At 39.6% G+C, this 13,916-nt stretch overlaps 1 protein-coding gene across 1 annotated transcript; it reads left to right on the top strand.

Moving 5' to 3' along the window:
• The first annotated feature begins 6,377 nt into the window (after nt 1-6,377).
• On the top strand, nt 6,378-11,020 carry LOC100892135. Its single transcript, XM_003730719.3, has 2 exons — nt 6,378-6,731; nt 8,975-11,020. The coding sequence occupies exon 2, from the start codon at nt 9,439-9,441 to the stop codon at nt 10,633-10,635; it is 1,197 nt and encodes a 398-aa protein (XP_003730767.1). The 5' UTR covers nt 6,378-6,731; nt 8,975-9,438; the 3' UTR covers nt 10,636-11,020.
• Nucleotides 11,021-13,916: the final 2,896 nt, after the last annotated feature.

The raw sequence follows: 13,916 nt of genomic DNA, 5'->3' as shown, positions 1-13,916 counted from the left end.
AAACAAAAATCCGCCATTGATTCAGGTGCGAAGAATAGATGTTTCTCACCCAGCTAAGCTAAATTATGTGCATTGTATTCAACCTTTGCACACATAATTTGTTAATGATGACCAAAAGGAGTTCCATGTGTTTTATGTCACTTCTATTCTTAGTATGGTAAAAAGAATGAAAGTGGACATAATAATATATCTACGTGTATGTATTTTAGACAATTTATATAAATCAAATTGAAATATATTATTCGCTGTTCGCTTAGTAGTATTTTAGGTCAGAAATATTTTTTTATTTTAGCTTCTTGGGAATTTGTTCTTTATCACTGTCGGAAAACTATAACCCTTACCGGAAAATATTACTACCCTGTCACATATATACATTTATTGTAGCGACCTCCTGATGAATACTACTCCCACACAGAAGACAAAAACAATCCATTTCTTCTTCATTATTTTGGACTATTTATTTCAAGGCCCACCAATAATTCACAATGAATTATAAGTTTTCCCATACATTTTAACACTTCGAACTTTGTCAAATCGTTTTTATAATTCTACTTCCGATTTCGTCAAAGACACATTAAGTTCGTCACCCTCGGCTGCCAATGTACAATTGCATGAATTAATTTCGTTATTTTGCAATCGATTTCGTCAAAGCGTTATTCAAATGCGTCACTCGCTCTTTATGACACTTGTTACGCTTTGTCTTTTCACTCCCAAAAAATGTTTTTATCATGAAATAGATAACCAAGATAATATAATCAGATTTGAAAGCCTTATTTTACACGTAGTTACATTTTGTGCCCTTTCTGCGTAATTGGCACCTGTGCCATCTTTAAAAAAAAAAATTATAAATCAATGATGTTTCAATGATCATAGTTAGAATCATTTTGCACATATTCTACAATAGAATACCTTTATCATACATTAGAAATTTGTTTAATTTAGTTTTGTTTATTCTTTGTAACCTATTGGTGAGCGAATGACTAAATGAATAACAATGCCATTGCCAGCCAGGATGGTGTAATGAATATGCATTCCTCATTTTATTCAGCCGAGGAACAGGTTTGTGATAAATGCATTCCTAAATTTAGTCGGCGTAGGGTGGGCTTTTATACTCAAAATATTTCAGCTGTAAAAATGCAAATTATGGCCGAACTCTTGGGCCTTGTACTCAGCATGTAGGAACTAAATGGTATTGGGGAGAGATGTACACGACACCGCTCACTAGATATGTCGGATCTACCTGTGGCAAGGCACTTGTAACAGCAGTTTTCATTTCAAATTATTTTGTGAAACAGCAGTAAAGTCAGTTCTACTACAGAGTTGTTGCTGCAATATCCTGTATTATGCACTGCATTGGTGACAGTTATTTAGTGTCAGACAGAGCACTGTTGCTCTAAGTCAAGCAATTTGAGCGAGCATCACTGGTAAGTTGACTTCGTAATTATCAAAATAGGGAATAAAACGTGTCATGGCACCTAGCTGTCTTACATCAATGAATGGTATGTATAAATAACTTGTAGGTCTATAATTATTGTTAAACCAGTGAAAGTAAAAGGTTGCGTTGGAACTTTAGGATAAATTCAGTGAACTATTGGAACCCGAGTTAATTATAAATATTATATCATACATGTACTAAGTAGGGCTTTATTTGTTGTGGTTCAACTTTAGGCATGTATAGAAAAGTGTAAATATTTTATAGCATAATTTGTACATTGTATTGTAACAACGCTTTGTAAACTACATGAAACTAAGGCAGCATAATAGTGGGAAACGTTGGACTCATTTGATTTTAGATTTCACTCAATCTGGGACAGGACTCCGACCCGAATCTCTCCATGGTACACGGAACCGCGCCAGGCGAGATCGACAGCGCGCTGCTGTCGGATCCATGGTCGTCGCCGAGGCATGAGATAGGACTTCAATCGGTGATGTATGTAATTTGCAATTTCGGGAACTGTTGTAACTGTTGATGTAAGCAATTTAATTACAAAATTTTGACAAATACAAAACAAAACAATCTTTGTTTACCATGCCTTAGAATAAATCTAGTTTTTGTTTGTGTCTATTGCTACATTTTTTTGGATTTATAAAGCGCTGGTCTTCAGGATTCATTCACACACACAGTGTGCACCATCTCCACTCACGTGGGACTATTTCTACCATATGGTCACCGTGATGGCATATGGCAATTTTCTATCACAAAGGATTTCGTCACCCTACCCCATTTCTCTCCTGGGTATGGAGTGGCAAGTGTAGCTTGGTGTCTTTCAAAGGACATAGTCTCGTGTCGGTGATCGATCGAACCCATGACATTTGCATTTCTAGTCAAGTGCTTAAACCACTCGACTTCGACACCTCTTTGACACCTTTACATATTATAGTGTATAGCAGTAGTAGTATTGTGTAGTTGATGTCGATGTGGGTATGTGAGTGAGCGCGCATGTGTGTGGGTGCGCATGTGTGTGGGTGTGCGTGTCTGTCATTGGGTTTCTAAACAGACACGCACCATAGTATGTTCTGAATTACGGAAATGTATAGCATCTCGCAGGCGCGTACGCAGGATTTTTTCAAGGGGGGGGGGGGGGGGGGGGTTAACATTTATAAATCGGGCCGAAAATTTCGCAACGACTCAGCCAGCCGCTAAATAAGCGGGGGGGGGGGGGTAAGAGGTCACTTTTTTTAGGTCAACCGTGGGGATTTTTTTTTTTTTTAAATATTTTTTTTAATAAAAAAAAACAATAATAAAAAAAAAATCCCCACGGTTGACCTAAAAAAGCTGACCTTACCCCCCCCCCCCCCCCAACGGAGCAAAATGTTAAATTTCGAGACCAAAAAAAAAAAATCCAAAAGGGGGGGGGGGTTAGAGAAATTTAGGGGGGGGGGTTTACACACACAAAATTACCAAAGGGGGGGTTTAACCCCCCCCCCCCCCCCTGTGTACGCGCCTGGCATCTCGTATAAAGAATTGTCGTAAAAGAAGAATCATCGATCGCATATTGAACGGAGCGTAATATCGTGTTAAGAAAACAATTTGAAGAGGTTAGTTGACATGACAGATCATGACAACCATCAGGACTCGCTCATAATAAACCAAACACCACCCAGTTATATGGTTTTCGTACGACTAGAACGTACGACTCGAGGAGGGGGGGGGTACCAACAAGAAAGGGCAATTTCTGGGAAAGAGGGGCACCTATAAAGGGAAATTTTAAAGCGAAAATATACAATTTTTTAGACGTTGGTATATACCCTACATTGTGATTACATTATCAGGGGTGATTTCAATATTTGTTTCTCTTTATACATCATACAAGATATCGCTTTTGACTTGGTAACATTGTTAAGATGAGAGAAAATGGTGCTAAGGTAGTGACTTCAATGCTAGATGTACAATTAATGATAATCTGAAAGTTTGAGTGAAAACAGACCATTATTAATGATACAAATTTGTAAAAAAAAAATGATCTGATCGATTCCTTAATTCTCCTTTTTATTATTACAATTTTATTCCAATTTAGGTGATGTAAATCGTCATAAAGCAATGAATTAGCTCTATATACCATTCCAGACATTTCACTTTTAAGTGTTGAAAGATCTTTTAAAGCCTGTCTTATGTCTTATTTTCATGGAAAACCCGTTGGAAAAATTTAAATGGTGTCGCACAGTGACGCCTTAAAAGAAAACCATAAATGTCTTCGTGGTTTGAGAATTTGTTCAGAGTATTTTGCATGCTAGAGGGTTTGTACAGTAGAAGGAATATATATTAAGTAACATTTCTTACAAAAAAAAAATCACTCATTTTTTTCATCAACCTTCAAAAATGTTACCGAGTCACTTTTAAGCATCATACTTTGCAGTTGGGTGTTATGGTCTGAACAATTTATTTGCGAGCGAGCGAGGAAAAAGATTTGTGAGGTCGCAGTGCTAAAAATTACATCTTATAAAGAGGGGGAAATCATGATGGGGTTATAAGCACATTCTCATAACGGAAGACTAAAAAGGCCTTTGATAAGTAACATAACTTAATCATCTATAAATGCGAGCGAGCGTAGCAAGCGATCTTTGGGGGGGGGGGGAGGGGGATGGACACTTATGAGAATGAAATAGCGGGACTTAAAATAAAGGAAAATGCGCATTTGTTGAAAGAAAAGGGGCATCGATCGGATTTTAATAAGGGCATTTATAGGAGGTGAAAGGGGGCTTTAATGAGAAGGGGGAAGAAGCTCTTTTTAAAATGAAAAAGAGGCACATATTAAAATAAACGGGGCAGTTATCAGAGATGAAAAGGGGTTATTATGATAATGGGAAGGGGCACTTATAAGAAGGAGTAGAGCAATTATCAGGAGGGGGAAGGGGCACTTGTCACAGTAGAACGAGTATTCCTCAGATTTGAATAGGGGCAATCGTCAAAGGTGAAGGGGGCACTTATCTTAATTGAAAAGGAGTAACTTCTCGTACCTGGCTGTCTACCCTAACAACAAAGAAGACGAAAGACTTCATGCATGGCTGATCATCAACGAAACGGAGTTTGTTGTTTGTTGCTACGGTAGGCAGCCAGTGAAAACAATTCGTTTAATAAAATTATGGAAATGCAAGCATTACTTTAAACAAACAGAACTTTGTTATTCCTGGCTCATTTATCCTGATTGAGGTGTCGTATGATAGGGCAGAAAATGAAATCTCTGGTAATGTCATGTCCTCTTTGGAATTCTGATACCGTTCGCTAAATGACTTTTTGGTACCCTTTCTCCAAATTGTTTTCAATCACTCATGCGTGAAATATGCATCATATGAGGTGCATCAAACGAAAGAAGAGGACCTGAACTTTACACATAATCTGTCATTTCTTAATTATAGTCGTGATTAAGTTCTGATAAAACATCGATAATTCTCGTTTTCGTTTTTTCTGGGACGCACTATATATAATTATTAAGCACATGTGTGTCACATTATCAAAGCCTTTGGCAGTTGTACCTCGTGTATCTGGATTAAAATCGACTCTCTAATCTTTTAAAATGAATTCTAATAGAAAGTAAACTTTTGGGTCATACATACTTGAAGTGAAAATTTATTTAGAAAATTTTCTTTCAAGATACTGTAGGGAATGGATCTAACTAAAAAAGGAACAAAATTCCTCACTACATACAAATGCAGTCGCCAATGCTATCACTCTCTTTAACTTTCATTAACTTGTTGTTCTATAGAGGCCTACGCCGATTTCCAGGGCTTCTCCTCCTTATTACGGTATCCCCACTGTCTTAAGGAACTACTAAATTCACGTGTGGTCTATTGTTCCATCCCAACCATCTCAGAGGCCTATTATGTTAAGTGTCAACGTCGTTCGATTCCTCTCTCTTCGCCGTCCTTCTCCATTCTTTCACGGGTTCATTCACGGCGAAAGGGTATTGGGATTGCGGTATAATTATCGATTGGTTATTGATTTATTACATGAATGCGCGATTGCGGCCTGATTATCGATTGGTTATTGATTGATTACATGAATGTGCGATTCAAAGTTAACTGTCGATGACGTGTTGCCGATAAGCGAAGCGTGGCATGGTCATTATCTTTAAGATAAAGGCGGTGTCAAAATCGAAAATGATGTCAAGATTGACGGATGGATGCATTTCAACATGACTTTGTGAGCATAATCGAGGAAAGTTCAACAAAACAACATGCTTTTAGTTTGGTAATGCAGAAATTGTCAGAAAAACAGGCTGATTAATGTTTGAAATCGTTTGTGCACGGAGCCTAATATAAGATGGAAAATTGTTTTTGACAATCCCGAAATTTGACCTTTGATTGCCCGACATAACAACAATTACTGTGCAAGGCGGTATTCAATAGAGATACAGGCACGGGAACCTCGATACGGCGCAATGCTATTGTTTGTCACCTGGTCCAGTGGCTTTTCCGGAAGAAACGTTCAGAAATCACGAATTGAATAATCTAGTCATTGACTATTCCCGAAGAACAAACAAAATAGAATATTGATATCGAAACGGAGCACAGTGAAAGAGAAACGTCTTTCACATCAGAATGTTTATTGATGTGCTATGTTTTGTTTCATTTCTTATTATCGCTATTGCTTTTCAAAGAAAAATAAGAGACGTATTAGTGCCGAAATTTGTCACAATGGACCTTTCAATCTTGTTGATATCGTCTCATTGTTAGGGTGACAGTCCATCGCATTCTTATAATTCTTCTTCGTGGCTAAATCTTTGAATGAGACTAGTCGGATGATAGAACTTTGACAAAAGCGTATAACTCTCGAATAGAAAGTGTATCGATTTTCCCGATTAATCCGTAGAGTAATCAAATAGATAGCAGGAAATCTGTGACTGTGAGAGGTGTTGTGAAGTGGGAATGATATCTACTTCAGACGCATATCAAATCCTTGAGCGGTTACTTCATCTTGCAGAGCAGCTTGGACATATTTTTACTAAGCCCAAAAGTATCAACAGAACAATTTCGGATTTCGTGCTGGTAGCCATCTTCTTGCATACCTGCTGAACACAGATCAACCTATAGGAGAATTAAAAACCAACAAACAAACATTCGAATGTGTTATTGTCGACCTTCTACGAGGGAATGCCTGCTTCACCATGTATACAAGAAATTGGATTTAGTCGAAAGATGAAATGAACTATTTGACTTTTGTTCCGGATATCTGTACACCAGCGAAACAGTGCTACTTGTGGAAACGTTTTTATCCAGCTACACTATCAGTGGTAAGTAATACAGTTAAACTCAAACTTTTATATATTTTCTGATATTAGTTATTATTCCAATTACCTTCCTTACATTTCAACAAGATAATTCCGACCCCACACAAAGCTCTTGAAACATGGAAAAGCCTCAATCAGGAAAAATGAGCCAGGAATAACAAAGTTCTGTTTGTTTAAAGTAATTCTTGCATTTCCATTTATGTATTAAACGAATCCGTTCCACTGGCTGTCTACCCTAACAACAAAGACAACGAAAGACTATCTTGCATGGCTGATTGTCAACGAAGCGGAGTTTGTTGTTGCTACGACAGGCAGCCAGTGAAAACGAATTCGTTTAATTAAATCTTGGATATGCAAGTATTACTTTACACAAACAGCAGTTTGTTATTCCTTGCTCACTTTTCCTGACTGAGGTGTCATATGAAAGGGCAGAAAATGAACTTTCTGGAAATATGATTTTCTCTTTGAAATTCAGATACCGTTCCCCAAATGACTTTCTGGTAACCTTTCTTCAAACTGTTTTCAATCACTCATGCGTGAAATATGCATCATATGAGGTGCATCAAACGAAAGAAGAGGACCTGAACTTTACACATAATCTGTCATTTCTTAATTATAGTCGTGATTAAGTTCTGATAAAACATCGATAATTCTCGTTTTCGTTTTTTCTGGGACGCACTGTATAGGTCCCCAGGAAGAAACATCCATAAGTCTATTATGATAAGAGTGTTTTTCCATTCTTATCAGGTTATTTTTTGGCGATAATAATAATAATAAAAATGATAATAATACGACGATGTCAAGGTATTCATATTACTGAAAAAAAGGGGGGGGGGGCTGTGTTTTAAAAAATCTACCACTTCCCCCTTGGTAACTTGAAAGCGTCAGTTCCTAACTTTGATATCTCCACACCTGCCCAACTCATGCATGAACAACATTGGAAATATAAGGAAGCTCTTTAAAATTCAAGAAGCGTGTCGTAAACCACAAGGCCCCTGGTCCTAAGAGTATCAGACGCGATTAGCATCGGGACCGAGTACTTCGCATTGTGACGCCTTGCCGCGCATGCAGTAAATAGAAAGAAAGTTTATCGATTGAATGCTTACCCTTCATAATAAAACATCGAGTGCACTTGAGTTGTTATCGAGAATGTTCAGACTACTGTAGATAAGGACATCAAATCCTCTATAAAAAAGAACGAAAGCGTTGAGGACCTCCGATCGGAGAAAGTTGGGGATAGAAGGAAATGTTTAGACAGTTCTTTAAATGAAGAATCCAACAAAATTTAGTCGATGGAAGGTGTTTCCCTTACTAAAGAGAAGTCACTCTCGTGTAAACCCGTCCCCTCTCGTGTATACTCGTCCCCTCGGTAACCCTTACATATAAGGCACAACACACAATACACGATCTGAATCTTCTTTTTTGGGGGGGGGGGGGAGGGGGGGGGGGGGGGGACATTTCAATCGTGTCCATTTGCTCACATTGAACCTCCTTACAAGCAAGATGGTTGATTGAGAACCCCTAAACCTCAAAGTATCATGTCAGCAAACTTAAGGGAAAAAAAGACCCAAAACAACAACGAACACATTTTTTGGGCAAGACTACGAGGGGACATATCATGATATTGTTTTCAACTAAAAAAAAAAAATCAAAAAAAAAAATCAGCCGCGCGTCCATTTTGGGTATTCTAATGATTTCGTCACTGTTTGACAACACAGGCCTAATCCATCTGCTTTCTAATCATCCATAGTATACATTGTAGTATTTTCAAAATAATCCACGTTTGAAGAATGTATCTAAATCGTAGTTGTAAGAAACTAACTGTACAACTGGAATTTCAACCTTTTATGAGTGAGGGAAGAAACGAAAGTGGCAGTTTCATCATCTCTTTTCTCCCCATGCATAATGTTTTAGAACGTTTACTTAGCCGTACGGGCCTCCATAACATTTATAGCAGATTTGAAAAATCGAATACAAAAAAGAATTCAGCTTGAAATTCGATCCCCCCTTCCCCTCTCCCTCCATTCTCTCTGACTTAACTTATGTTTGCATCTGTATAATCATGAGAACTGCGATATTCCAAAAATACAGCTTCCGAAGGATCAATCCATCCATCCATCTATGTATCAATCTATCCTGTGATCTTTTTTAATTGTTAATATCCATTTGCCATATCTGAGCATTCTCTTTTCGCTCCTCGGTTTTGTCTATTACATAATTTCCATTTTCTATCTTTTTTCATACAGAAAACATCGAAGGGATTCGTTTTGATGGAGGGTCGTGAAAGTGACTACTACGACAATCGACAACACAAGTCAGCCACCAGGCTCAAGAAAACTTACACATCAGTAATCAGTTTTTACGAAACAACGTCCTATCTGTCGTTAAGCTCTTTTATAGTAACAGTATCGAGCTAATTAAACATATTGAAGGAATTGTCCGCTGAAAAGAACGGGAATACTTAGTATTTTGACCATGGACTAGTTCATTACAACAGCGCTTCACATTTCCTTGCGTTTTACTGGACAACGTTAACTATCCATCGTAGATATCGAGGAACAGTTCAATGTGTATGCTGTCTCCAGTGATGATGCGTGCACCAGTGCTTTCTGCAGTCGCTATCTAAAGACATAAGAGCCTACAAGCGGCACCAATTCTGTGACCCTGATGATCGACAAGCGATGACGTAGAGGAAGGTGATGAAACAAAGATGTCTGCAGCACCAAAAACACAACGTAAGGTCCAGCAGAACAAATGTATTTCCAAACTCTTCTCAAGCATGACAAAGGTCCACGAAGTCAACCGTCAGCACGATCACGAGCTCAGCGTCAGGGTCGAAGAGCTGCGTCAGAAGGAACACATGGAGAACGTCAGGCGTTACTCCGACATCAGGCACCTCCAGCGCACCCTGTCCGAGATGCGCATGGAAAAGAACCGCTTGACGCACACGTTCACGCCAGAGGAAATCTACAATGACGAGGTTGCGCCAGTCATGTCCTGGCGCAAGATCCAATTGAAACGATTCCAAAACCAGCCCCGTAAACAGCGGAGGAAATCGGACGCTACCCAGGCGCCGTTGGCCGTGGCCGAGAACGCCGAATTCACAGCAAAGAATAAGTTCAGGTCGGCGATAATGGCAGTGTGTCTGTCCAAGGCCCTTTCTCACATACCTGAAAACAAGAGCGAAAGCACAGGAAATGAATCGAAGCAAAGTGAAAAAGAAAAGACTGACTCTATCAACAATTTGCGGGAACGTCTTAAGCAAGTTAAAGATACGAAGGTAGTAACGAAGCAAACTCCAGACAAAGGGCACAATGTTGGTGATACCAAAAGTGAGACGGAGGAACATAAACAATCAAGACCCGAAACGTCCGAAACAGAAAGATTATCTCGGGTGCTTGATATCCTGAGAAACAGTTCAAGAGACAAGAGCAGATCCTCATGGACCAGATCACTAGATAAGAAAGTCAACGCTGTTCCAACGTTCGGCCAACTTCACCCAGTGCGTCGGTCGTCATTGGTCCGCCGACCTGGCGACCCGCCGCGACGGCGACCTTCGACCTCAGACATGAACCTTGACTCGTCACACTTTGTTATGGACAAAGATGGAACCATTCGCAGAATTTCGAGGCCCACTGTCAAGGACAACACCAGCACAGAAGAAAGTCGAGGGTCAAGGGTACAAAGTTCTTCTTATCTTAGTACATGTAGTAGGAAGGCAACACCTAACAGCTGTAAGGTATACGCCGCAGAACCGTCGCGGCGTTGGAACGTCTCGAATGACGCTTCGGCGAGTAAAAGCGGATCGGCGCCGTCGTTCCTGGTGAAGAAAAGATGCGAGTTGTTAAAAAGAGACAAAGAAATGATGGATAGACTTCGTAGCTTCCTTGATTCGACATTGCCATGAGAAACTGGAAAAACTAAATATCATTCTGTTAGATGATAACCATGACAATCTGTGATGCCTGTTGCGCGCGAGGCGTTATTTGCTGACGTAATCATGCAGCGTCTCGCGTGCTCTGACGCGCGGCGTGAGAGTGAAATCGTACAGAAACTGAATGCAAAATGCAGAGTTCAAATTACTAGACCATGCACGAATTTGTGACTTCGGCAACTTATTCTTATTTGTAGATTGTTTAAATGTGTATTCCAAGCTTCATGGTGTCTTTATAATGATGCATACTGATTCCAGTTTCCGTAAATGGTATTTATGAAAAATACACGAAACTGAAATAACATCTTACATCTCCTTGGTAATCAATACATGTTGTATTTAGTTTGAAACAATCCTTGTGTGAGGTTGTCAATGACTCGTCACTGGAACGTTTAAACCATTAAATCGCTTTCACTATCCAATAATCATGGTTCCTTTTCAGAAGTGTCTGTACGTAGATATAGACATTAAAATACATCAAATACCGATTTTGTTAAGAAGAAAGAAATATACCTGATAATCCTGAGGGTGTAATAGCAATGGCAATTTTGTTTGGCGTCTTTTTTTATCTTAACAAAAGTAAATGTATTCTCACAGAGAATTAACAGAGAAGATGATACAGGCTCGCATCCTATGATAACAAAATTGAAAGATCGGAAATTGCTTTTGAATGACGCACTCGGATTACTCAAATTTTTCATTTTCAAGTGCAAGAGGAATTTTTCATTGATCGGAAAGGTCGCCTTCTTGACCTCATGCGTAACCGGGAGATCGCAACCTTCGATTCCCGGCAAAAAAAAATAAAAAATATCGAAATGACATCCTTTTTTTTCTTTATTCAATATAAAGAAAAGTACTGAAATGAGCCTGTCCCACTATCAGTTTCTTTTCCGAGTGAGAGACAGAGACTGAGAAAGAGAGAATAAAAAAAAAGAGGGAGAGGGGGGGGGGGGGTAGACACGGAGAGGTGTATAGAGAAACCGGATGGTGTATTTCAGTGAAAATTATTTGGAGTGCGATATTCAGAGCTCAAACAAGAATCAAAGACATCTGTTTAAAAGAATTGTAAGAGAACATATGTATTCTAATACAGGCGCGCCGGAAGCAGTTTGGGATTTTTTTTTTTTTTTTTTTTTTTTGGGGGGGGGGGGGGGGCAAACATTCCAGGGGGCTCACATTCCAGAGGCAGTGAAGTAATGAGAAAAAAAGTTCGGAAGGGGGGGGGGGCAGACGACAAATCTGCATCACCACCAGTCTTACACGTTACATGCAGGTCCCGCGGAACTTTTTTCAAAGTGGAGTATTATCGATCAGGTAGAGCGTAAATTGGCGTGGGGTCCAGGGCATGAGCCTCGGCAGGGGGTCAAGGGGCTGAGCCCCCGGAAGCTCAGGGGTTTTAAGTAATTAATTATGGTTAGATGAGCATCCAGGGGCCCCTCTGTAAGGCAATTGACGTGTTCCAAGGGGGGGGGAGAGCCCCCAGAAGCTCAGGGGTTTTAGGTATTTAATTAAGGTCAGATGAGCATCCAGGGGTCAGCCTTAGAGCCCTTGGTGGGGTCCAGGGGACAGAGCCCCTGGAAGCTCAGGGGTTTTAGGTATTTAATTAAGGTGAGTTGAGCATCCAGGGGCCGCCTTAGGTCCCTTGGTGGGGTCCAGGGGGCAAAGCCCCGGAAGCTCAGGGGTTTTAGGTATTTAATTACCGTCAGATGAGCATCCAGGGGCCCGCCTTAGGGCCCATGGTGGGGTCCAGGGGGCAGAGCCCCGGACGCTCAGGGGTTTTAGGTATTTAATTACAGTCATATGAGCATCCAGGGGCCCTCCTCAAGGCCCTTGATGGGGTCCGGGGGCGAAGCCCCGTAAGCTCTGGGGGTTTTAAGCATTTAATTACGGTCAGATGAGCATTTTTTTTTTATACCTTATTTGTGACATTGGCAGGTCACCTTATTTTTTTTCTCCGTCTTTCTTTCTTTTTCTCCTTAACAAACTTTTTCAAAAAGGAGGGGGGGGGGGGGGGGGGGCTCGAGCCCAGCAACTTTGCAGACCATGACATAAAGGCTTCTAAATGAGTGTATTGCGCCTGACTGTAATTTGGGAATTTTTTATTTTCCAACAAACGCATAAAAATGTATGACTTACCAAAAAAATTGGGAAAAAATGCTGTAAAATCATGTCACAACATCAACATTTGTAAATCACTCGTTTCGAATAGGAAATACATCACCCCCACCCCATCAGTACGCCAGCGTGCAGGGGCTCATGACACGCTTTCCCATTCTCGCACAATATGTTCACGATATGCGCGTATCGCTATTACAGAGACCTCCATTGATAAATACCGTATAGGTGGCATGCGCAATGTTTATGAAATTTAATTCCTGTGAACTTTCCTTTTTCTTTGAATGGAATTGTATATGTGATTTAATTCAGGTTTTTATTATTGTTGCGTTCTTTTGGATTAAAAATACAAACCATGTTTACTCCTTTACTGTTTTTTTTGTTTGTTTTTTGCCCCCCCCCCTGCCCCCCCCCAACTTCCGGCGCCTATGTTCTAATATATTGGTATATATACCAGCCCACGGAGCATATGGGAGTACATGTAAATTCCAACTTTAAACAAAATTAGTATCAGAATCCATCTTCCACTCAATAAACACGGATGATACATGGACGAAACAACACATTAATAATAGAACAAGTATTTCTTTTCAAAACCATTTCATAGCCATTTCATCAATTTATTCACAACTTCAATTTTTGGACATTTCAAATAGAAATACATCAGGGTCCCTGTAACACAAATCTTTGGCAATTGATCATGTGATTTATTTTTGCGATTCATAGTGATTAAAGCAATCAATCACATAAATAAATTGTATGATCAATTGCTAAGCTTTTGTTAACAGGGCGCTGCCGCAGATGTTTCCACCAATCGCTAAAATACTGATACCGTTGACAACACCTCATCGAACTTTGAAAATATGAAAGAAAGATTATTGAAAGAAGAAGAATTTTAGAGAATAAACTAATAAGTAGCTGATTTGACGGATTCACAAATATAAAATGTTGACCTTCAAATATTATTTGAACAATTATTTGAATCCGATTTCATGGTGTACATGTACTGCAATAATATTCCATCTTGTTTTCCTTCCTATAACATTGTGCGTGATTGAACTGTTACTGAATAAATGAAGGTAGGATTTAATATTTAAATCGACTTCATATCATACTTTCCACATTACAAGACAACAGAA

The sequence above is a fragment of the Strongylocentrotus purpuratus genome, unplaced genomic scaffold (assembly GCF_000002235.5).
Source record: "Strongylocentrotus purpuratus isolate Spur 01 unplaced genomic scaffold, Spur_5.0 spur5_scaffold_21, whole genome shotgun sequence".
Classification (NCBI taxonomy): Eukaryota; Metazoa; Echinodermata; class Echinoidea; order Camarodonta; family Strongylocentrotidae; genus Strongylocentrotus; species Strongylocentrotus purpuratus.
This window is presented reverse-complemented; position numbering and strand designations above follow the sequence as displayed.